The sequence below is a fragment of the Anopheles gambiae genome, chromosome 3 (genome assembly GCF_943734735.2).
Source record: "Anopheles gambiae chromosome 3, idAnoGambNW_F1_1, whole genome shotgun sequence".
NCBI classification, from domain to species: Eukaryota; Metazoa; Arthropoda; class Insecta; order Diptera; family Culicidae; genus Anopheles; species Anopheles gambiae.
This window is the reverse complement of record NC_064602.1, coordinates 5,655,604-5,681,565: the sequence shown is the minus strand read 5'-3', so window position 1 is coordinate 5,681,565 and position 25,962 is coordinate 5,655,604. Positions and strand designations below refer to the sequence as shown.

Genomic DNA, 25,962 nt, shown 5'->3' with positions numbered 1-25,962 from the left:
CACCGCAGGTTGCTAATTGATGTACCCACGGGGGAGAGAGAGAGAGAAGGAGACCCAACACTGCGTCGTGATCGTGCTCTTGGTATGTAAATCTTTCCAATTCCGTTTGCTGCTCGGTCTGTCCGGGAGGAAGTTTGCATACCGAACTGCCAATTTAGAGCAAACCGTAAAGCGTTTGATTTGGGAGCACCGATAAAGTATCGCGATCACTAGATCCGAGGCTTAATGTTTATGTGGAACATGGCTGATGACCGTGCAGAATGTCTTAATTTGGGTTCAACGGTATTTGTTTCAATCAGCGAGGAGGCCTGTATATTTTAAGCAACAAAGAACATTGTGTTAACGCTCAGAAATGGAGCTGTTTGAATAATCTATTCAGTCGATTGAAGATGCTATTTTATTCTTGCAACCCGCCGTGCTTGGAGCCAAAGGGAGCCATTCCCTCAGGACCTCAACATTGTTGCAACTATCGCCCAAGCTACAATCTAAACAGTGCCAGCACAAATTCCTAACACGGTGCGGATGCGCCTATTCCCAGCGAACCCTTTTGCTGCACTTTTCACACGCCAAACGCGCCGCCGTCTTGTCAATCATATTCATTCGCGCGTACCGCCCGTGTCCCGTACGTTCTATTGAAGCTTCCATCAAACATCATGCCAGCGTGTGGCCACGGGTGGTGCGTCATGGCGGGTTTCCCGCCAACCACACAAAGCGGTAGTGCTCATCATGGCAGCAAGAAAGGATGAAAAGAATCTTCCCTGATCGATGATAGCCATTTAATGTGCAATTTCTCCAGCGCGGGTTCGCACATAAAGCGTGCTCGTGTATGTGACGTAAGGCATGATGTATGCTCCCCGTGCTTTCTCTCTTTCTTACACACACTCGTCCTGTGCCGATTGACATTTCATTTAATGATACGTGCGCTGGGAGACGTTAATTAATTACGTTCACTTATTGCGAGCAGCAAATGGTTTGTTTGGTAGTTATTAAGACGCCAAAGCCCACCGTTAACACCGGGCGAGCGCAATATATGGGGCAGGAAATGTCTCAATGTGTGTACGGGCGAGCGATTTTTGTGATTGGCAGTGGCAGAAGGACTGTTCCGCACGGTTCCTGGGTAAAACAGAGAGCGTGTGAGAAATTGCATTCACTCGATAGAACAACTTTCACCGCCAATAACGACGACGACGGCGACGACGACTGTCGATAAGAGCAGCAGTCAATAAAACATCAACTCATTTCCAAAAGAAATCCCCTTCGGCTTTTGGTGCCGATGATGAGGTGCATGCAAAAATATGTGCCACCCTTTTTGAAACCTGTTCATCATCGCTGCCAATCATGCGCTTGCACAGGCATAAGTGCATTTTAGCACAGGGACCGCATGGTCGAGTACTGTGTATAGGGTCGCTGTGATGCTTACTTTCTGTTTCTAACCAGTGAGCTAATGTTGCAAACCGACGGGAGAAACAGAGAGAGGGACTTGACCCACAATCGTACATGCCGAGAGCCTTTTTGTCAAGCTCGTTTGGTTGCACATTTATTGACCATAGGTCAATAATGTCTAGGATGAGTACTGTTTTCCCGGCGGTGGGAAATAGCCATTGAAAGCTTCGGAGGAATATATTACTTTCTTCCATAACTATGCTCTTGTCATCCTATTTATACTTTGAATTGACTTTTACTCTGTTCGTTTCAATGAAAAACACATCTTTTACAAACCGTTACAAACCGATAGTTCAACTCTGAAAATGACCCGATCATATTCTCCTCAATTTGATTGTCTTCCAATTTTCACTGTCGATTGAAGAAAAATGCAGCCAGATGCAAACATCAAGCCCGCAGACCCCACAGGCGAACAGAGTGTTATATTTTTACGACCCTCATTATTTTATTCCCGCACACAAATTATGCACGGTGCTGGAGGTTTGATTTTTCTATAATTTTTATAACAAACGCTTTCCAGATCGTCCGGCATGAGGTTGAGATATTGAAAAACATAAACTAAAAAATTCGGTGCGGTCCAAATTTTACGATCCATCAACCAATTGACCGGTTCACTATTGACTATCATCCAGTCCGGTAGGCACGCTTCGTCACGGAAACGGTAGACCTTGGATGGGTGTCTTCAGGCCACCCTTTGGGAGCTTTTTCGTGCCGTGTGCTACAGAGAGAGACTCTACTGAAAGGCGATAACGAGCCGGCATGTGCGACACTGCAGCGGGTTGCGCGGGTTTTATCATAAAAATCATAGACTGTGACGTTTATGTGGAGAGCGCACTCGTAAAGCGCTTCAGTCCACTGGTTTTGATTGGCTTGAGGGCTTGAGGGTTTTAGTCTTTCTTTTTTGATAGTTAAATTAAATTAGCTAGCGTATCGGAAGGAGCGCCAGAACGGGACAACTCTTTCGCTGCGCTATGCAAATGATGAGAAAAATAAGTTCTTATTCTTTGTGCAATAAAACGTGAGGACACAGGAGTAACAACGCCATCAACCGAGAATGCATTCCAGAAGATGAGAGAAAGAACCGAGTCGTTTTTTTATAGCTAAGAAATTGGATTTTTTTAATTTAATTTTTCTTCTATTACTTTCCCCGGCTCCGGACGCACAAGATGGTATGCAAATTGTTGTTTGTCGTGGCAACATAAAGCTGGTCCATCCTCTGGTGTATGCACCGTTATCGTCGGGTCAGCATCTTGATGGATGGTAGGGTTGTGACCGAAAATGTCCCATTCTTGTGCGATTCTTTTCATGCCGTTCCGCTGTAAAGCAATGTAATGCGTGCTAATAAAGAAAAAAAACACACAGTTTTGGACGATTATTTTCACTGCGTGGCTACCCTCCACAAATAGCCACAGCCCCGTTTTAACATTTAATCACGCGGAGCAAAAGTAACGTCACAAATTTGTGTACAATTACGAAACACACGGCAAACGATCAAACGGTTAAAGACCCATCACTCGCGTTTTAAACGCATTTTGCTGGCCGACCGACGTTCGCTATCAAAGGTAGCGGATCGATCCCTCTCTCGTGCCCCAAACCGGTGGAGCTGATTATCCACCAGCCTTGTGCGCATCCCAATCCTCACTATACTCCAGGGCGGGGTGTGGAAACAAGACAGGAACAATGTCTCATAAACATGTCAAAGCCTTTTGCTCATTGCGCGCTTGGATGTCGCGAGCTGTGGGTCATTTGTTCCGACCGTTGGTCACAGCACAGTCGCGGGCTGGAATGTCTTGCGCTGTCTTGTGTGCGATTATTTGGTTTTGCCCATTTCGCTCGGGGACGGGCCAACTGCAGTAGTTATGCAGGAAGCTACACGGGGTGGCCCGCGCAATCATAAATCGTTGGCGGCAAACGAGCGAGCTTAGCACGTGAAAAAAAAAAAATAAATAAACCGCAACGTAAGGCAGTTTTTGTGCGTCCCCGAAAGCGAAAGGGAAAAGACACCCGCCAAGGGAATGCAAATGAGATGCTAATCTTGTACCTCGCCCCCATGCGTCCCGGGTCCGATATCTGCCGAGTATGATATTTTAATTCCACTCCAGTCAACTGTACGTCACTTAGGAATGATAAACGCTGGATGGGCCTAAACGCTAAGTTATGGGTGGGAAATTTGCAAATGTCATTATGGTTTACTATTGGCACGATCAAAAGCAAACACATTAATACTGGTTATGTTTGGCTTTACAAATTATGTTTTGAAAATACTTTTTTGGGTGTTATAGTCATCAAGATAATGTAGACAAAATGAAATTGGCAACAAATTTTGAAATAAATCCATTCATCATTCGACCTGGTGAAGAGTACACCGTCTGAAGAGTATTTCTCTCTACGTATGTTAGCGCCATCATCGGCAATGATGGGAACTAAAGCTCGATGAAAGCTTTCGTCGAAGCTTTTAAAAGTGTGCGCCTGGCAGTTCACACAACGATGTAACTCCACGTGCGTTTTACGCTTGCCAGCATTGTAAGGTTGGACGCGTGTTTTATTCTATGTATTCATTTTCATTAAAAAAGTTTGCAAAATGGTCTGAAATGTGGTAGATTCAATTTCAGGTGAAACTAACTACCAACGTGTGTGCACGCAAGATGTGCTTCTCAGTGACCAGTAAGCAACAGTGTGTTGTGAATTTCTTCCTGCTCTGCCTTCAATTCCAGCCAACCCATAAAATTCAATTATCCTTCAGCGCGTAGGCACCACCACTGTGGTGTTGTCTGTATACGTGCAAATCCTTAATATTACCACCCGTAACGCTCATTGGATTAACGATGCCGGATTTCTTGAAAAAAAAAACCCCCGAAAGGAAGAGAAAAAAATCCCATTGCTCGGAAACTCATTACAGGACAAACCGCAGCTAAAGGAATCGAATAAATTATTCCAGTTTGCCGCTTGGCTAGCTAGCTGGGGCGGTGGGTGGTTGTTGTGATGGTTTTCGCTTATCCTTCCAAGCCGAATCAAATTGGCTTTTCGTGTTCGAGCGTAGCGAATCAAGCGAGCACGGAATGAAATGGGGGGGGGGGGGGGGGTAAAATTTCCCTTCGTGTCCTTCTTTAACGCCGTGGTCGAACCGGTGCTCGCCCACACACTTGAGCAACGTTAATTGGCAGCCACGAATCAACTGTTTGACAGCGTGCCCATTGTGCTACCAAACGGTTTTTACTTGCCGGCTCCCCCGAAGGGCCGGTTTTACTTCATCGCTTACCAAAAGAATTATAGCCAAACAATTGATGGTGTTGGCGAAAAAGGAAAACAAAAATCGAACTCGCGCGCGCGTCATCACGAAGCTGCTCGAAAGCTCGCCCGTTCAAACTACTCGAAAGAGCGGACAAACGAACGAGGTGGGCCGCAAGCTTTTGTGCCTCGCGCTCGTTACATTCGCGGCACGGGTATCGAGCAATGTTCGAGCAAAGCGGACAGGAAAATTATGCTTCCCACAGCATGCCGGTTTCGGTTGGACTTTAGTCGGCGCTGAGATTTGGTTGGCATCCGTTCGTTTCGCGTGATTTCTCGGTCGATTGTTGTTCAATGGTGCAACAATGTGTTGTGTGGCGGGATAGTGTGATGAAAGCAGTTGGTGTTGAGTTTGGTAATATGTGAAGTTTCGTGTTGCAATTTGTTGGAGTGTAGTGAAGAATGCATTAAGTACTCTATCATCAGTTGCATATGTGGAACAACATACAAAAAACATCAAGTTGATTTGAAAGTGTGCATCTGATAACAATGTGATGTGACTGTTGCGATTGTGATATATTATCAGAACTTGTTGTAACCACCTGTTTTACGATGGATTATATAAATCTCAACACAAAACTTCGCCAGCTGGCCATGGGAATGACAGGTAATGTATAGGGAGAGAGTATTAGAGCCTTTTCAGCTAGGTGAATCGATAACACTTCCGTCAATAGTGTACACAGGAAAAGGGCGCCAACACTCGACACGTAATACACACACATACACACAGAGAGAGGGTTAAGCGGCTTAAATGTCACGTGAAGACACCACGTTGCTTTTTCCGATTGATTGCCTTGCGGCAGATGTTACGCAGCCGGAAGCACTAGAATATGTTCCCGCATGTGCTATGCAAGGTCCAAATATGGTGGTAGTGACCAAACCAACACATCCAATTTCTTAACACACTCTCACTTAAAATTCCGTTCTTTCTTCGGGATAAAATGTGGGTCGTTGAGCTTATGATGGGGTAAGACTCCCAACACCTTTCCCAGCTGGGTGGAGAGGTTGGACCGTGCCGAAATAAAAAATACACTCAAAAAGCAACCGGACGGAAGGGGCCCACCTTTCACTCGTTTCGGCTGTCGGAGGAGAAGAAGATAGAATCGCCCGGGCCGGCCCAGCTAATGTTGATATACTACGCAAAAGCGACCGTTTAATGTCCAAAGAGGGGTCCCCCGAGGGCCATTTATCGTGATCGCCGCACCCCCCATTTCGAGTGGTGGATCGCACCATTGAAAATTTAAATCTCACATCGTCGTGGGACGGCGTGGCGGTGTTTTTCTTTCGGCACAAGCTTGGACTAGCGATTCGTTGCAGATTTTTTGTGGCTTGACCGGAACCTTTAAAGTGTATGTATGTGTGTGTGCGTGTATGGGTCAGGTGTCGTCCAACAAAAGCCAGTCATGCCTTCGCTCCCGGGTGAAGTGAAAGTGACGATAAGGTCGACAGCAGCAGGAAAGGATGCCATCCAGCTGGAGGAGCTCGACTCCACTGCTATGTTTGGAATTCTTGGACATCGGATCATTGCCGCTCCCGTCATCTGTTTTTTTTGTTCGTTTGTGACACTGTGCCACGCAGATAGGAGAGGAATTGAGGCACGATGGAGCACGTGCTTCACGGCGCATGGTGTCGATGCACCCCATGCAAACGGTGGCGGTTGATAAAAACCTGTTAGGCATAGCACACACACATCATAATGCTTTGGGGAAGCGTAGCGAAATCAAAACAGACAAGTATGATCCACAACCAGTTGCAGCTGGTTTCATAAAGCCCCTCTCAGTGGCCATGTGTTCGGATGCACTTGAAACAATCACAAGAGGATTTGTCACAGTTTGCGTTAAATTGTTACTGTTTCTGAAAGCCGCTGGGGAAGGGATTGGAGTTGAAGCAGCTCTTCGTTTACAACCGATGGCGTGATTGATTGGGGAAAGCACTACTGAGAGTAATGGACTCCCGGCGTATAGATTAACGTAGTGATTGGTTTTGAAATCGATTTAAACGATAATAATTTGAATGATAAACCGTGTCGGGGAAGAAACAATATTGGAAAGGTAAGGTTCCTTAATTAATGTACAGTAAATAGTGCTTTGCGATTTCATTCAAAGGAACATAGTGTTTTTGATTTTAAGGCTTTCTATTGCTTCACACGGATTAGCAAATCATCAATATTGTTTCTGGGAATGTTCCAATTCGTAAGCAAAACCCATAAACCCAAAGAACACATATTTTACGTCGCGACATAACTTTCCTTCGGTCTACCCTAGAGGTCTTTATTCGTAAAACCCAAAGTAGCGACGTGGGATGACCTTCTTGCGTGAGCAATCATAAACAAAAATCCGTCCGTCGGGTATCGAACCGCCTTTCCTTAGAAAAACGTTCGCGGGTGGTTTTGGGTCTCGCAATCACGCAGTATTATAAATTCGTACCCCCTCAATGTCCAATAATACCACCCCAAATAAACATGGCATGACGCGACGGGGTCTATCGAACCTATTTTTGTGTGCCCTTCGATAAGCAGCAACAGAAAGGGAAGGAAACTTGGCTGGGTGTACCGGGAGAGAAACTTTCACCCCGTTCGTTCCCTGTTACGGATTGGAGAAAAGGGAATTAACAAAGAATACGACTTTATTGGAGTGGAATTTTGAGGGCATTTCGTTGGGATTTCGGGCGGGTTCGGAACCGGAATGGTTTAACACGTACAGTGCATCCGTTTTCCGTGAGTGTGACGCAATGGGAAGAAGCAACCGAGCATCGTTGGGTTGTACGGTTCTCTCAGTTTGCAGGAGATGCTGACAACGTGTCAACGATATTAAACAGATACTTGCTTTGATGTTTAGCTGATAAGCGTTAAGTATTCGCAAAGTATGTCCGACACGTGTCTTATCGTTAAATCGAATTACTAACTTTCAAGCTTGTTCTTCCCCATGCTCAATGCGCGTGATTCAGTGAGTCTGATGCTTATCGTGTGAAAAGAAATGTTGCTGCACTGAAAGACAGATCTTTTTGACAGATATTGTGCACATTATGTGTAATCAAACTACAGGAACCAGTGTGAAAACACATACTGAACTAATATCTGCCAACGGGCGCCTAACTTCCTGTTCGATACTGTGCATACACGTGCTGCCCAACCATTCCTTGCGTTCGGTAACTGACCGTCAAAACATTTCTGTTAAAAACAAAAGCAAAACCGCCCCCAGATATCGCGCGGGTACACATATTTCTTGCTGGTTGAACAGTATGTTTCATTTTAAACACAATTGAATTTATTACAAGTTCAATAAACGGCACCCGCGATGCCGTTTGTGCTGCTACCATTCCGCTGAAGGATGTTGATAAGAGTGCTGTGTCCGCAACTTGGGGGGATTCTCCTATCGTGAATCACATCAATCTGGAGCACGTATGTCAGTGTAACTTTGTCTTACCGGGCGGGGCAGTGCTATCGGTATCTGGAAAGGTTTTCTGAAAAACCCGCCACACTTACGCGGTACATCGTACTGTCTGCTCAATTATTCATCACCGTAACCGACACGGGGCCGCGGATGCTCTCTCGCCATTCGCAACGCGGTGTAATCTGTCGAGAGAAAACTCTCGTGAATGCATATTTTATTGCCACTGTCATTCGTATTTTCATCTCGTTTCCTTAGGTGGTAGTAAGGGTTTTAGTTCATTTTTTATTTCCTCTCGATTACATCCTATTGCTTACTGTCCGCAGCATATGGAAGTAAATTGAAATTGAGTGCAGCGTGAATTTACTACTATCAGCGTGATGTAACAGCAGGAACACCTTCTCCGTTACATTATAGCGCCAAATTGATTTTTCGCTTAACCTTGCATGAGTTTGTCGTGAGACGAAAGCGGCGAAAGCGACGAACGATAGAGCGGAAAGCAAATGCATCTCATCATGGGGGGTGATTTCGCAGTTAAATGCCAAGGTCACAGACGTTTGCCAACTTGATGCAAAAAGCGCATCGCTTGTGTGTTGGTACACTGCAACTGTTTTGTATGCGCAGGACGTCCTCTCATTTGCTGGTATTGATTTCCTAGAAATATACCCACAAGATACGATGACGTCACGAACGAGTGACTGAAAAGTGTATCCCAGTTTCATAGACTTGCAGCCACACAATCGGTTGTTGATGAAACTTCGGTATCAGCTGTATTTTAATCTCTAACCGGAAGAATCACTTCACTCCCTCGGGCGAGTACTTTTGAATGCAATAAATCAATATGAATCTATTGGTCTACTGCTGGTTACTGAAAGAAGAGGGAGCGCACTTACGCCGTTATCAAGACAAAAAGCAATTATGATAAGCTCTGATAGGGATGGAAAGATGTGTAGAAAGATTACATCCCGATAAAAGGCCCGCTCCGGAGTAAAGTATAAATGATGACATCCAGCGGGACCTGGGGTGACAAATCGATACTGGTTGTTGTTCCGGATAGTACTTACGCCTTGCGATGGGGCGCCTCAAGTTGCTGAAAGTGTGTCATAGTGGTCTTGGTGTGCTGTTGTGTTTGAATCTTCTGTGTCAGGTGGTTGTGGTGCACGCTGAAGCAATATACAATGTGACACTAACGACCGATGGTACGGTACCAACTACTGCTGATGCACCAACAAATCAAACAGAATCAGTGCTAAAAGACGGAGTGAGCTTATCATGGGTGGCAGAAGGATCAACTCCCTCATGGGATAGCCCTGGTCCGCCTGTGAATGGGACAACAGCTGATTCGAGCTCAACGTGGGATTCGACCGGCTCAACTCCTTCGTGGAATGTGACTGAGCCACCGCAGAATTGGACGACTCCTGAGTGGAACTCAACTTTAAATCCAACCGGCTCAACTCCTACGTGGAATGTGACTGAGCCACCGCAGAACTGGACGACTCCTGAGTGGAACTCAACATGGAATCCGACTGGCTCAACTCCTTCGTGGAATGTGACTGAGCCACCGCAGAATTGGACGACTCCTGAGTGGAACTCAACATGGAATCCGACTGGCTCAACTCCTTCGTGGAATGTGACTGAGCCACCGCAGAACTGGACGACTCCTGATTGGAACTCCACCTTTAATCCGACTGGCTCAACTCCTACGTGGAATCTGACTGAGCCACCGCAGAACTGGACGACTCCTGAGTGGAACTCAACGTGGAATCCGACTTACTCAACTCCTACGTGGAATCTGACTGAGCCACCGCAGAACTGGACGACTCCTGAGTGGAACTCAACGTGGAATCCGACTTACTCAACTCCTACGTGGAATGTGACTGAGCCACCGCAGAATTGGACGACTCCTGAGTGGAACTCAACGTGGAATCCGACTGGCTCAACTCCTTCGTGGAATGTGACTGAGCCATCGCAGAACTGGACGACTCCTGAGTGGAACTCAACGTGGAATCCGACTGGCTCAACTCCTACGTGGAATATGACTGAGTCTCCACAGAACTGGACGACTTCTGATTGGAACTCAACCTTTAACCCGACCGGTTCAACTCCTACGTGGAATGTGACTGAGTCTCCACAGAACTGGACGACCCCTGAGTGGAACTCAACGTTTAACCCGACTGGCTCAACTCCTACGTGGAATGTGACTGAGTCTCCACAGAACTGGACGACTCCTGATTGGAACTCAACGTTTAACCCGACTGGCTCAACTCCTATGTGGAACGTGACTGAGTCACCACAGAACTGGACAACTCCTGAGTGGAACTCAACCGTTAACCCGACTGGCTCAACTCCTACGTGGAATGTGACTGAGCCACCGCAGAACTGGACGACTCCTGAGTGGAACTCAACTTTTAATCCGACTGGCTCAACTCCTACGTGGAATGTGACTGAGCCACCGCAGAACTGGACGACTCCTGAGTGGAACTCAACATGGAATCCGACTGGCTCAACTCCTTCGTGGAACGTGACTGAGTCTCCACAGAACTGGACGACTCCTGAGTGGAACTCAACCTTTAACCCGACTGGCTCAACTCCTACGTGGAATGTGACTGAGTCTCCACAGAACTGGACGACTCCTGAGTGGAACTCAACATGGAATCCGACTGGCTCAACTCCTATGTGGAACGTGACTGAGTCACCACAGAACTGGACAACTCCTGAGTGGAACTCAACCGTTAACCCGACTGGCTCAACTCCTACGTGGAATGTGACTGAGCCACCGCAAAACTGGACAACTCCTGAATGGAACTCAACCTTTAACCCGACTGGCTCAACTCCTGCGTGGAATGTGACTGAGCCACCACAGAACTGGACGACTCCTGAGTGGAACTCAACGTGGAACCCGACTGGCTCAACTCCTACGTGGAACGTGACTGAGTCACCACAGAACTGGACGACTCCTGAGTGGAACTCAACTTTTAATCCGACTATCTTAACTCCTGCATGGAATGTGACTGAGCCACCACAGAACTGGACGACTCCAGCGCAGAACTGGACCACTCCTTCGCAAAACTGGACGACTCCATCACAGAATTGGACTACACTACCCCAGAACTGGACAACTCCATCAATGAACTGGACTGAGACGACGCCAGCTTGGAATGTAACTGAGCATCCTCAAAACCGGCCAACTCCTACGCAGAATTGGACCACTCCAGCGCAAAATTGGTCCGAGTTAACCACATCCCCAACGTCTCCAGAAAGGGTCCCTATAAACCGTAAACCAACGAGAAGAACAACGAAATCCCATACGACGACAACGACTACTACGACACAATCGGCCCGTATAAAGCCCCTCGATCGTACTCCTACGAAACGATTCCGTCAACAACCGGTACGAGTCAGGCCGCACCTTGATAGCAGAACTAGATAAATGGATGCGCGCCACATCCGCTTCGGTTCCGTCTGCGGCTGCATCTCAAGTAGCCGACACCGTGATGGCTATCATTCCGTACGCGATACGTCACCGATAGTAATGAAAGGCGTTTCGTGTAGCAGAGGTAGCAACAGATACGATACGGAAGTCCAAGAAGTTCAAATCAATATGGCTTAATGTAAAATGAATACATCTTTATCTCAGCAAACACTGGTAGCGAGTAATGTGATCGATGTGAAAGTTGTATGATAATTATGATAACTGTCGTTTCCACGAATCGATGAAAGAAGATATGCAGATGATTGTATAGATTGTTTGATTCAGGGAAAATCTGGAGAAAAAAAAGATATATATTTTCAATTAAATGCAGCTCTTTAATTACTCTAACTATTAGGGATATTATAAATCCAGGTGAGTAAGAGAGAAACGTAAATGTTAAGAAAATAAATGTAAAATTATGGAATAAACCTTGCGTCCCTTTAGGTTTTACTTTTACGACAAGCAGTGTACAAGATAAGCGCCGGCGCTGGACCGCTCCAAGAGTATGCTCTCGTTTTATTCCCCAGCTTTTGTTTATGTTCAGCTTGCGTTACTACTACCACCACCGATTCAATGTTGTGCGCTAGATGTGGCAAGCCTGCTCCGACCGCCACCGATGCGATGGGAGAAGCAATGTTTTGTTTATGTTGTGCATATATGCGGGAGGGAGAAACGGAGGGTGGCACACGGTTGTCATTGTTGCCTGTGACCAACACAGTCACAACACACTGCCCGTTACTACTAGCGACGACCGCTGCTCACGCTCCGCAATCGAGATAATGTGGTGGTTGCGCACGCGCTCCTCCAGCAGCATCGGCTACGCACCAACACAGCCACTGCCAGGTTTTACTATTTCAGCATAAAACGGTGACACTCTCCCTCTCTCGCACGACACTAGAGGCACAGGCACGCTCTCTTGCTCGTTGCCAAGCATATCGCCAAAAGGGGGTTGCAGACCGTTCACGGGAACTCACCACGTACAGTTCGCGAAAGAACGTTAACCACGCGGGGCCGAAACGTACGCGCGTGCGAGATTTGTCTCCGTGAAGCTTTTCGCACAGTTTTTTTTTGTTTTTTTCTGTGGTTGCTGGGGCAATGTTTCAATTGGTGTGATGCAGTTGCAACAATGCTCTGTACGCAGCACAAACCTCGAGCTTCCTCGAAATCGCCAACTTCTGCAGCCGCCTTCTTGAGTGTGTTGAGGCTTGCTTGTCGCGTGTTTAATTAGCTGTTTCTACGGTACTAGAACGCAACCCTCCGGTTAGCAATGTGTTGATAGTTGTGCCCTTCGTGAATGTGTCGTTCTCCACATTGGAAGTGTTTGCATTTTCATGGAGAAAAACAGTAAAAACAGATCTGCCATTTGATTAATCGATAAGTGGACGAGTGCGTGTAGATTTTCCGAACCAACGCAACACGGACGTGGTCGTGTTGCTGTCGACTGAGCTTCCCTGATTGTTCCGTTGTGCCATCCCTCTCACGTGGTGCCAGTGTGTGGAAAAGGCAGGAAAAATCCACTGCATTCTACGAGTGTGTTTGTGCGAAAGTGGTGTTTTGTTAGTGTAGGTGCAGGAGAGAAAATGGGAAATTAAAAATAGAGCGAGATCAGGACCGACCGATAAACATCCGTATCCTTTGTCGTGCCTCGGTTGTGGTTGGGGAGGGCTTTCCGTGAACGGTTTTATGAGTTCCCCAAGGATACAAACCCCCGGTCTCTCCTGGTTGGATATGTGGTTGGATAATATTGCTATGCTCCACCTATGATTTTGTTCGCTTTTTTTGTTGTTGTTTTCCTCAGCTGAGTCATAAAACTATAGTATCTGATCTGAAAGAGTAAGGTTTTGGGTGAGTCATTTCCTTCCACAACCGGTACCATCCTGAAGGTACCATCTGTTGGGAAATGGGGAATACTATATTTTCCGATGTTGATGGAAAGGGACACTCTTGATATCCTTGTTTTGGTGTGAGGACACATCTATGTCGCTCCTATATGTATACAAACACGCTCTCGTTAGACTCGTCTGGCTTGAGGAAGCGTACCTAAAGTACCCACCGCAACCATCCAACGATGCAGCACGTTGGATAATAAAATAAGGTGGTCGTAGGGATTGTGCAGGCCGTTGCCGTTGATGATGTCATCGTTAGTTCTTTCTCGACGAGGCACGGCGGGTCGGGTCAGTTTTCCTTAACCGCAGACTACAATTTATCGATCGCTCCGTCTCGAAGCGTCTTAAGTGCATTGAAAGACACTTCAGACCTTTGTGCAGCACAGCGAAAGCATCGTATTTCATAAAACCATCCATTTCGTTTTTAGTGTACACAGTTGCACGTTCATGAACTTTTTTGTTTTGTTTGTTGGTTAAATATCCTATCGAAGCGCGTAGTTTTCGTTTGCAATCCGCCTGAGAGTGATAAAAACTGCTTACAAATAGTTAAACGGTTACACAAAAATCATGTTTGTCACGGCGACCGCAGACTGTGATTCACCCGATGGCGACCCGTGCGTCGATGCCGTCCGCGACTTGGCGTACTGTCCGGCGGACAACCCGGCCACGGTACCGATGGCACCGTCACCGCGCAAACCACCAACGCCGGCCAAGCACAGGAGCAACAGCATTGCCGGCGGTACTGTTGCGGGTCTGCCGCCCATCAATCGCGTACCGAAGGCGGCCCCACGGGCAACACAACAGCCGCCAACGCCAAAGCCCAGATCAGGTACACTTGTTTCGTTCGGGGGAGTCGTTGAGTTGCTGGGTTTTTTTTTTGTGTGTTTGTGGATTACCATTAGGGTTTAGGTTCCGTGTTGTGTTCGTTCCCTAAAATTGGATTGCGTGAGCCGCTACAGAGAAGGAGAGATACGAAGTTCTATTATGATGAATGCTCTTGCACCATATGCTATATAGTGTTTAACGAGAAAACGAGGCGAATGTGACCATAATTTAGATCATACTTTGAATTAATTTCGACGAAAAAGCTTCTTCACAGAATGCGGCCATTATTATTGTGGGCGATGTAGGGAAAACTGCTTGTCAAAATAATTAACTTAATTCCCAAAACATGCCGGTAGCAATCAACCTAAATGGCCGTGCAAACAACAATTTGTTTACTTCCCGCCCCCGCTTTGGAATTAGGCGGGTTGAGTGGTTGGGATGGGTTGAAGTTTTTCCTAGGAGTTCCAAGAAACCAAACGGGTCACCAATTATGGAAAACCAAGAGCTGGAAAATTGGGCGCACTTCTTGCTGGGACGTATTCAGTTCATTGCTACTAGTTGTAGAAGTGTTTCTTAGAGTTTGAAAGAGTTTTTTTGTTTGTTACTAGTATGTGAATGTTCTAGGGGATCTTCACTTGAAACCTATTTACCGGCAAACCCCATCATTACCATATGGAAGAAGAAAATGTAGCGGACTGATGCTAATCATTCCATAGAATAGTACACACCAGCAGAGAGACAGGGGTGCAATTTGCACGCCCTCCTGCGAGTTCGTTGCCCTGTAACATGCGGTGTGTAGCGCCACCGGTTATCCAGTTCCCACCTTATTGCCCACCGTGAGTTTGTCACTCTGATTTCAACGCCATCACTGAAGGCAAGCCGCGACTCAGCCAAGCTCCAAGCTCATGGCATCATAAAACGTGTCTTGTTTGGTAATGGTGTTTGGGCGATGTTTAGGGCTTCTTGCGCGTTCACCTCAAGCAAGAGGCGTTAGTTTTTTTTTGGCAAGAGAAGGTAGCTGTTGTCGTGGTCTTGTTAGTCACCGAGAAACCTTCGACATTTTGTCGCGTCATGTCCGTTTCAACAACGACGACAAACGGCTAATCTTCACACGCTCAATTTACCACACAGCGTGGTGTCCACGCACGATTTGAAGACAGAGATTTGGTGTCCATTCCGACGGATGCGTCCGATTTGCTGCGGCCATTAAATATGCATTCCGTTTTCCAATCGAGCTCAAATCACGACGCATCGTCGTTTTGTTATTGCGTCACTGCCGTACGGCGAAGTGTGGCGTGTGCTCCATTTCACAGCTTTTTGGTTTGGAGTGAGCGGTGAAAATCGATTGATTTATGCAGGTCCTTTTAATACCAGCGTCTGTGGGGGAAGGAAAAGCATCAACGCAGAGGAAGATACCAGAGAAAAAAATGATGCTTTTCGCAGCTTTCGGATGTGCGTCGCAAAACAGGGTCATGTTTATTCTGCCAGTTATTGATCGGCCACAAGTTCGCCACGGGGCAGTCTTGTTTGGAGGAAACAGTGCGACGCAAATGCTAGTATCATGTGGGTGTCTGCTCTCTTGTGGGCTTCGTGATGCCCAGCCTTGAGCCAATTCGTGCTGGGCCCCACACATAATGAATATGATGATATAATGTGGATGTGATGGGGATGAGACATAATGATACCGTCGAGAGAAAAGTGTCCAACGCAGCGCCAGCATAATATGGAGTACCGTAAGGCAGCTTCTGGGAATATGGGAAAACGACTTGTTGACGTACAACTTGCCACGAAGCGGAAGGGCAAACATTGCAAACGAAATTGAACGACTCTGAATTTGAGCTGTTGCTTTTTTTTCGGTGTATTTCTACCATATGCTTTGTGGAATAAAGCGTTCATTTTATTATGCTTCCCTCCCCGGATTCTCGTACTCAAAACTCGAATCGATAGACGCCAATCGGCATGTTGGCCCGAGGCCAGGAATTGCCAAAATAAACCTAACCAGTGTCTGTAGTAGAGCCAAAGATGTTGCACAAGTTGAAACACTTTGGGAAGGTTTTTAGTGTGAAATTTATCTTCTTCTTTTGTATTTACCTTACCAACAAAAAAAAACACAGAAACTGACACATTTTAAACTCGTACCGACATCACGTCTGAAAAGGAGATGTTTGTGGCTCTTACCGGGAAGTTATACCATCTTACAAACGACTGTCGTAAAAGTGCAATTTTATAAAAATGTATCCCATTAGAGAATTGAGTTCAACTTTGTCCGGAAGTAGGATGTGTGGTTCTCTCTTGCCTCCACAGAAGCTCCTTTTACTCCAACTCTTGTACTTCTTTATAGTGAAAACATCCAGGCTACATAATCCTCTGCTGTATGCAGTCTTGGACGTGTGTAAAAGCTCACTGCCAGGGATGCTTCCTAGAAGGATCTCCCTCAAGCTCATCCCGAGGTCCCCAGGTTCAGCACAAGCTCATGAATTTGTAAACCTAATCGGCCTTAAAACATGTCCGCTTTGTGCATTCTGCCTGTGCGCGTGTGGTATGCGGATTCATCCCTGAAGACATGACGATGCAAGGCAAAGATGCCTTCCGGTCGGTGTTATCACCCAGGGGGAGAGTGGCTCTTTCTTTGGCTATTTATGTCTGGGGCTTTCAAAATCGAATTTGTGGCTCCCGGACGAATTTCTGCTCGTTGCCTAGTAGCTACTGCAGGTAGTGTAATGGTCAAACATGTGAAGGCGTTTCCAAGAGTTCTTCCCTCACCCAGTATGTTTTAGATGGCGTGTGTACTTACTTTTGGAGGAGTGGGACGACCCAAATTTGGGGCATCATGCTACAACCCCCAAAACCCCTAAAAAGCTCATGCATGGAAGAAACACTTACAAGCAAGCATCATAAATCGTGTGTTTGCACTGGCCCCAGTAACGCTAAAAGAGCTCAAGGGTTTGTTCTAACCCGAGAGAAAAGCAGAGGGTAGAACGCAAACACTATAAAAACAAGGGTTTTGTGAGTGTCAGAGCAGTTAATGACTCATTGTGCTGTGGTGACCGTTAAGTAATAGATCTTCTTTTGCCAGCAGCATGGTGGGCCTTTCACCTTGAAATAGCATGGCCTTACACGGGGTTCCTTCCCATCGGCCACACTTTACACTTGTTGCTGACGTTTGCTGAGCGTAACATGAGCGAGCGGCAGGCATTGATCGATACCAGGGAGGGGTCTGACTAACCCTCAAACACAATTCAATACGGTGCAAAAAGGAAGCCATTTTTTACATCATTTCACAGCTCCGTGTTTCCTTCCTCCAACCCCAATGGGAGGTAAAGGAAAGAAGAACGCGCCTTACCCCTCCCAGCCCAAAACGAGCCTGAAGTGACCCTCAAGGTGTACTACTGTACCTTCGCCCCACAGCCCCACGTTCTCGTTCTAGGCCAGGGTCTTTGGGTGGATAAAAAAGCCCCCCTTGCCACCGCACCGCAGACACAACACAACTTGACACAGACGACAAACAGCTCGCGTGTGTGTGTGCGTGGTGACGATAAAAAACCGCGACCAGTATCAGTGGTTTACTACATTTATTGATGGGATGCGGCTTTTTGAAGTGTAGTGTGCTACCCGTTTTACAGCCATGATATAACACCAAACGTGCTGGTAAACGATCGCGCAGCGAGAAAGCATTACAGCATTACTCACCCATAGGGGAGCTGATAAAAATTAGGTTAACGCTTATTAGGCGAGCGTCTGTGGTGTCGTTGTTTTTTGGGACTTTTTTGTTTGAAATCGTAGCCTTGGTCCCGTTTATTGCATGCTTGTGTTAAATTTGTCAAACGTTCATTAGTATCTTGATGTGTTGTGTTTGTTTTTTGTCTTTTATCTAGCCGAAAAAAAAAAGTTTGTAAAGTCATTGCTCGTTCGACATGGTGAAAGAAACGTGTCCCCTTGCGCTCTATAGCTAATTCGATCTAATGTTTTCCCTTTTTCTTTTGCTCTGCTCGCAATTGCTACTTTCAGTTTTACCTACCACAACCCAAGTAGATAGCGTAAAGAAATCGTGCGATGATGAAATCGACACCAGCGGTGCAGCCCACAGCCTGGACGGGATCGGCAGCAGTAGCAACAGCGGCGGCGGCGGTGGAACCGGCAGCAACCAGAGTGCCAGCTTCCACCACGGTTCCAGCGGCTACTTCAGCGGCGGCATTAGCACGGCCCACAAAACGATGACGCTGGGTCGTTCGAGTTTTTCGCACACCAGCGGTACACCCCGTAACACCCTAAGACTGATACCAGTAGACTTTTCGCTGTTCAACGTAAGTACGCCGTTGTGGCATCGTTCTGGGCGTCTAAGTTGGACCATCGTTAGATAACTTGGATAATGTCTCGGTCACGATGTATTACACTGGGGGGAGGGATTTGTAACAATGCAACTGATTATAGACGGTCGAATCGGGCGGGTAAGATCGCGGATCATGCAAAGCGTGGTGTGGTGGGCCCTTGCAGATAGCTTGCCGGCCCTTTGGATGGCAAGCTTGCTCCACATTGCTGAGCAAATTCACTGCAAACCGCGCAACATCTCGAGTTGCTGCCTCATGTTTGGACATTCCTTGTCTGTCTCTATAAATTGGAATTTCAACCGTGATGCCTGCCGTCATGAAGTTGTTGGTAGGCAAACGTCACCAAACGTCATCACAGAATAACTCAACACGAATGCATTAACCGTTTAGCGGGTGATTTTTGGTACAAATTGTGAAGCAATTCACCCAGTCTCCATTGTTGTTGGACGCGTTTTTTCTCACTGTTTGAGTCCGGCAACGAAGCCGCAGATGTCGTGCTGCTAAATGAGGACTTAAAAGAACAACCTCCTCCGGTTCAGTCTTGGAGCGGATAGATTTCTTCAAGAGCATTCCGCCGAGTGGGCCTCCCCTTCACGTGTTTCGAACCGGTAATGGGTGGGATGGTGCAATCTGAGGTGGTCGGTTTCGGTTTCGGGAAACTGGAGTACGCAGCCAAGGTTGTTGGCATAAATTGGCTCGGTGTGTGTGTGTGTTTGTGTGTGCGGTGATTGAATTACTGGAACTGCAAGAAGTGAAGGGAAACGTTTAGCAAGTCTTAAAACCGCTTTTTTGGTACGAAAAAAAGGTTCATTCTTGCGATGAACTAGATTCTCCCAAAAGACCTCAATGTTTTACACGCTTCCTTTTAATCCATTAAACCATAAATCCACCCCAAAAAGAAAGAACATTTAATGTACTGCTACGGACGAAAGAGTCCAACTCTGCAGCCCATGGTGCAGCGAAGGAACTTACCTTTGAACTTTGCAAAATGCGTTTATGCGCCAACCCTCTTTCCCGCACTCCAATCTTGCAGCAAGCCAAATGAGAGCGTGGAAAAGCTGCTGCTGGCGTGAAGTGGGTTGTGTTGCACTTTGGCCACTTAAAAAACAGCGCCCTTTGCGCCCACTGCGAACTGAAACGATTTTCACACATTTGGCAGACAAAGTTTGTTGTGCTTCCGCTGTGTGGACCCGAGGTGTTTCGTAAATGTTGAGGTCGCTCTGGGGGTTTAACCTTTTCCGTTCGCTCAGCCTCACACACTCTCGCGGTCCATTCTCGGTCCCGCTGGCACATTCCAGCTTTGGTGCCGCTTTGCGTCCAAAACGTGATCAGTTGTGTGTTGCCGTTCGCGGGCCACTTTTGCGACCAAGAGACACAAGGTGGGTTTGGGGTGGAAACTTTCAAAAACTGCGTGACCGTATTCTAAAGGAGCTTGCAGAGATTGTACCGGTTTGGGGTGGGTTTTCTCACCCACTTTTTTTAAACAGCACGCACTCCTTCTCCGGTCCAAACGGCGGATTTAGACGTGACCTTCGGCTGCTGAGAAGCAAAAGCTGCTGTATTATGCTAAAAAGCATGGTGCAATACCGTTTTCGAAACATGTGGCCCAATAGCCAACAGTCGCTAATTTGTGTTTTCAGTTGCTTTTCCATTGTTTTATGACCCGTTTTGTGTTTTATGCTCTAAAACGTTTCCTTTTAGGATGATGACTTCATTGATGAGACAGCGAACGATGGCGCAGATTCGGGCCCGAGCGCTACCAGTGGGGGGCCCCGGAGCCAGCAGCAGAACGGTGGCAGTCACCGGATACTGTACGGTGGCAGCGTTGGAGGCAAGCGCAGCAGCACAGACGCTGGCGGTGGTGGTGGTGGTAGCGGCCACACCAACGACAGCAACCACAGTACAAACCGGCTGATGATCGTCAACAACGAGAACAATCAGAACAACATCAACACCGTGCTGCGACGGACAAGTGAGTGAAAGATTGAAGATTTGGGAAAGGTGTCCTCGCCCACAGTTACTAATACGCGCTCTCACACTGTCCCACACTGTCTGTCGGGTCGTGTTGTGTTGGGATAGTAAACGTTGTCCTCGTTGACTACTAAATGTCTAGTAGCGCATTCCCATCCATCTAATAATAATCATCTTTCTTCCACCTTCTTCTACCACCTTCCGTTACTAATACTCCTTCCGTCATCCATCCAAACAAAACCATCGGATATTCGATGCCTCCTCCATCTGTGGCCAATACGACAGAGAACATCATCACCCACGACGAGTACCATCGGTTCTGTGATAAGGCTCTCGAAAGTAAATATTAACCCTCATCACCGTGTGCTGTTGTCTGTGTGTGTTTTTGAGCTTTTTTTGGTGTGATTTGTTGTTTTACTTTGCTGGGTTTTTTTATTCATTCTATAGTCCCAATAAGTTCATCTCATTCTGTTCTTCAACTGCATGATCATCACGATCAGTCTAGTCAGCAAACTCAAGAGCATCGTTGTTTGTTTTCCATTTGTGATTGTTTCCTCTGCACCAGTCCGTCCAAATCAGCACCATTTGAGCTGTGTTTCTCAGTTTCGTCACGAACAGCATTCGGATGGAAGCTCCAACATCTTGGAATAGCGTTTTTGCTTTGTCGTCCCCCTTTTACACACTTGTGTGTTTCACGTAGAAAGCTCGGTTTAGCATCACTTTGATTAGCTCATTTAGCGACAAAGAGGGGAAGCCGGTCATTGAATAGCGAAAATGTCACGTATTGTTGGTTTGAAATTGAGTGTTCAACGAACTGGTTTCGTTTCGAGTTTTCTATTTTCCGTTCGCTCATCATAAAGATTATGTTACAGGTGAGGCGGTGCCTTTGTTTGTCATTTGGTTCATTTTTTTATGAAGAAAAGCTGAACAGTTGAGTTATTTTTTAATTTATATAACATTTGCTGCTGGTATTAAGTATTTTCTACTTTTTGTAACGTTTGTTAGGCCATTTTTTATCCGCTTTTGTGTTGTTTGCTTGCCCTAGTGTAGTTGTTTTCTTGTCAGCACTGTTGTATGTTTATTTATATTTGTTCCGCAATGTTTATGAAATATGCACCTTTTTTTCGTGTTTTTTGGTAGCACCATTTCCATTTTATTTTTCATTAAACACTAATCTCGTTCTCATTTTCTCTCTCTTTCCAATCCTTCCAACACCTCCCCCTTTTCTTGCAGCCTACGACCTTGCAACGCAGTGCGAATCGCGACGAGCATCGATGCGCCGGCACACCATCATCGGCTGCAATCAGAACTACAAGCTCGACCCGCTGGCAAGCCACTCGGTGCCCGCGTCGCGGCCCGCCTCGCGCCAATCCGATCGCGACGCGGCCAAACCGGACACGCAACCGACGGCCAACGGTGTGCCCCCGAAGGAGAAACCCTCCGCCATGGTGATGCCGCACGTGGTGAACGGGGCGCGGCCGGCTCCGATCGGTAGCGCTGCGCCGGCCGCCGGCCAGAACGGCACCAGCAGCAGCAGCACGATCGAGTACGTCGGCGGCAGCAATCTGTCGTCGCTGGACACGTGGACCAAGAACTCGCTCGATGAGCACCAGTGGAAGGACGCGTTCAATCTGAACGATCGGCTGTCGCTGACGCTGGAGGAGATCGTACATATCCGCTCGGTCATGACGAAGGCCGAGCTCGAGGGGCTGCCGGTGGACGTGCACATCAAGGAGGACGTGGAGAAGCGGAAGGTGTGCTTCCTGTGCCTGCGCACCCGGTTCACGCTGTTTGCGCGCGGCATCCTGTGCAAGCTCTGCCAGCGGACGGTTTGCAACAAATGCAACACGAAGGTGGGTAGCCTTTTTCCCCCCATTTTCTTTGGAGCGTCTTAAATGCAACGTGTTCCTTCCTTAGATGCGAATACCAACCGAACATTTCCGCAATGTTCCCGTGGTGCTGCTGTCGCCCTCGCTCATGAACAGCCCGTGCACCTCCAACACGCCGTCGCCGAGCCATCACGCGCACGGTACCGGCTCGGGCCCGACCAGCATGGTGGACGAATCCTTCCCCCGATCCCTGATGGAGCGACTGTTACGACCTGAGTTAGACCGAAAGGTAGGCCCCCTGGAGCGTTCATCCGTACAGCAACGCGCCCTAACGTCTCTCTCTCTCGGCCATTCTTTCAGACTCGCAACACGGTCGGTAGTGCTCCATCGTCACCAAAGAATCAGCGCTCTGCCTCGAGCACACCCGGCACCAGCCTGCACGGCACCGAGACGCTCTCCCTCTCCCTGTCCCATCACGTGTCCTCCTCCGGTGGGGCGTCAAACCACTGCGCCAAAGACGTCACCGTGCCCGCGAGCGTCATCGCCGCTTCGGCCGCGGCCCAGAAGTGTTCGCTCATGTCCCGCAGCATGGAGGGCCCGAACAGTCTGCCGCCGCAGAGCCCGGCCCGGCCCCACTCCAACTGTAGCACGCTGGACAGAAAGTAAGCGGAAATTCCCTCCCTTTTGCAAGAGAAATTATATTAAAAATCGGTTTGTTTGATGTTTTTTTGGTAGGAATCGCTTCGCGAAAGCATTCACGCTTACCGCATCCGGACCGGGCGGTGGTGGGCTTGACCCGCAGAAGGAACGGCTTACCGGTGAGCTGATGGCGGTGTGTAATGACTGTCGCAGCCTGGTGCTGGAAATCATCCGATCCTCGCGGCAAACGCGTACGACGGCCCGGAACCAGGTGCTGCGCCATCTGACGCTCGATATCTCGCCGGTGTACAAGTAAGCGGTGCCGTTAAACCCCGGGGTGGGCGGGTGGCCGAAAGCAAGCGCACAGTGGAGAGGAGTACAGTGTCTGGGCCCGGTGTGGCCGCTTATTTAAGGGAGACCGGACAGCTTTGTTACCCCAAAATCTCCACGCACATACATCTACCACAACAGCGCCCCGGAGCAGCATTCGCAGAATGAAATGACGTTGTATTTATTATACTTATTTATTATTCAAATCCTCCTACAATCTGGCCCGCTTGCCCGGGTTTGCCGTTGCGAATATTTTGTAGAAAGAAGAAGAGGAAGAAGAAAACGGTCGCCTAGGGGGGGGTGGGAGTGTGGTGCTGACACACGGTTGCCGAACCGATTCGAGACCGAGTAAGCGTTAAGACTGGCTTTGCTAGCGAATACCTCCATGGCATTGTGATTATTGTAATACTATTTTTTTTTTTTTGGTTGGTTGGCCCCAGGAGACAGAGAAAGAGGATCGTTGTTTTATTTGGGAAAAAAGAGTTTTAGACACGGAAAGGAAATGTAGCCACACAGCAACGCGCGCAGCGGCACACAAATGAAAACAACAAGCAAACAAAAACGGTTGTAAGTTATGTGGCTTCGAAGGAATGGAAGGAAGAATCATACGTATGTTCAGTTCGCCAGTCCCTTTTTTGATGTTTTTTTTTTTATTAGTCAAAGGCTACGCACACACACACACACGTGGTTATAGCCTTGGTCGTGCTCGCTTCGATCGAAGTTCTTTTTATCCGGACTCGGGGTTTTCCTGCCGCTAAACATTAACGCCTGAAGGATTGTTTTATGTGTTGTAAAATATGTACATTTCAGGTATACTAAAGCTTTTTGCCGTTACACGTTGCCCTGTGTTTAGCCTTCGCACGGTCACCCTTGGCGAGCTGTGAGAATCCAATTTGCATTAAAATATCGAACCCCCTTTCCCCACCCACCAATGTTACGAGCATGTAGATTCTAACGAGCAAAGGTTGATCCACCTCGATCGAAATGTTTAAGCTTTTTGTTACCCTGCATCGCTGCAGCTGCACACACACAAGCGCGCGCGCAGAGACATGCAATCGAAGCATGCCGCAGCATGTGCCCATGAACAATCTATTCCGTAAGTGTATGTAATATGTTGAAATAATAAACAGCAAACAATAAAATAATTTTCTTCATTCTGCATAAAAGAAAACACGCTAAATCGAAAAGGCAAATCGTTCTAATTTGTGCACAATATTGAGGAGGAAAGGATAACATAATTAGGGCAACTTCAAAGAAGACATTTGCAATAGCTGAATACGTTACGGAACCTATCATAAAAGTGTAAATTAATCAATTTCGCAGAACGTAGCAACAACAAATATTTGAATCGTATAACATAATTTGAAAAATTAGCGTTGAAAAGGCAACAACATATAACTAACTGCTACAGGACAACTAGTTGCAAAACTAACCACAAATTCCTTTTTTCGTGGAAATTGCATAGAATACACGGTCGGACTGTTATAGAAAAGTAGAAAAAAGCGGAAGTGGCGGAAGGTTTAACAAAGAATGCTTGAACGTTAACGTGGTGGTGGTTCGCTTTCCTTCGCACCATGCAAGCAAGCAAGAAAGAAACTGTTCGTAGCGAGACAACCTATCAAGGCGAGAAGAAAAGGGACAGAGTAGCAAAGTGGAAAATTGAGGCTACGTTTGCTTATTCCGTTTTAAATGTACCACACATACGATCGAAAAAAAAGGAAGAACACATAATCTTATAGCCAAGAGACAAATGTTGATGTTTTTAGCTGTTGATGATGATATCGCACCACGTGTTTGGCATGTTTTCTGTGGCATTTTCCGTGCGGTAGATGATAAATTAACAAAACAAAAAATTATTTAACTTAATCAGCGCACCTACTACTACTACTACTACATATAACCTCTTTTAGCCAGTCATCATCTGTCTGCGATACCATTTTATCGGTATGCTGATGGAATGTTAGAAGAAAAATAAACTCCGGGACATTATTACAACTTCTTAGAAAAAGGCTGTCAGTAGAACGTAATACGCAATGTTGAGCAAATCTTCCATAACCAGTTGATAGAAGGAAATTACAGAAACTGCATAATTATATTCATGCATCTCCAGTTTTACCAACAAACACGAAATATGTACACGCGCGCGAAGAGGTTAGAAAAATTCCTGCAAATATACTCACTACGACCGGATCATCAGGAGAAGAGTGATGAGAAGTATTATCAAAATTGATGTTAATCTGTGTGTGTGTGTGAGGAACGGGAAGAGTAAGTAAGGTGATAATAGCTGTGTCGAGCGTGAGGTTGTGCTCGCCGGGAGGGAAGATACTGCTAGGATCGTTGCTAGGCAAAAAGTTGTACAGAAAACAGTGCATTAGAGTGAAGACAGACAGTAACTATCAAGTAGTGGATTAATTAATTATACTACTGTAATCGATTAATAAATTCTACACCGATCAACGCTAAAGAAACCACGTGCAGAACACGTGCATAGTGCGGAAAATAAAACACTGAACAATATTTAAATATGTATCAAGATAAAAAAAGAACTCCCGTGGTCGACTC

The 25,962-nt window shown here is 46.9% G+C and overlaps 1 protein-coding gene across 15 annotated transcripts in view; it reads left to right on the top strand.

Annotated features, from left to right (window-relative positions):
* The window catches only part of LOC3291649 (protein spire), a 121,976-nt gene extending 96,030 nt beyond the window's left edge, over positions 1 to 25,946 (top strand). For 6 of the 15 annotated variants that reach the window (XM_061661815.1, XM_061661818.1, XM_061661814.1 and 3 more), the window contains 8 exons: positions 14,068 to 14,307; positions 18,312 to 18,607; positions 20,333 to 20,603; positions 20,888 to 20,941; positions 21,836 to 22,455; positions 22,520 to 22,720; positions 22,792 to 23,093; positions 23,167 to 25,946. In XM_061661815.1, the coding sequence (XP_061517799.1) occupies positions 14,068 to 14,307; positions 18,312 to 18,607; positions 20,333 to 20,603; positions 20,888 to 20,941; positions 21,836 to 22,455; positions 22,520 to 22,720; positions 22,792 to 23,093; positions 23,167 to 23,386 (2,204 nt within the window). In that variant the 3' untranslated portion in view covers positions 23,387 to 25,946. The remainder of the gene's footprint in view (positions 1 to 14,067; positions 14,308 to 18,311; positions 18,608 to 20,332; positions 20,604 to 20,887; positions 20,942 to 21,835; positions 22,456 to 22,519; positions 22,721 to 22,791; positions 23,094 to 23,166) is intronic. The other 9 variants (XM_061661828.1, XM_061661820.1, XM_061661822.1 and 6 more) reach the window with 3 other exon arrangements.
* The last annotated feature ends 16 nt before the right edge of the window (positions 25,947 to 25,962 follow it).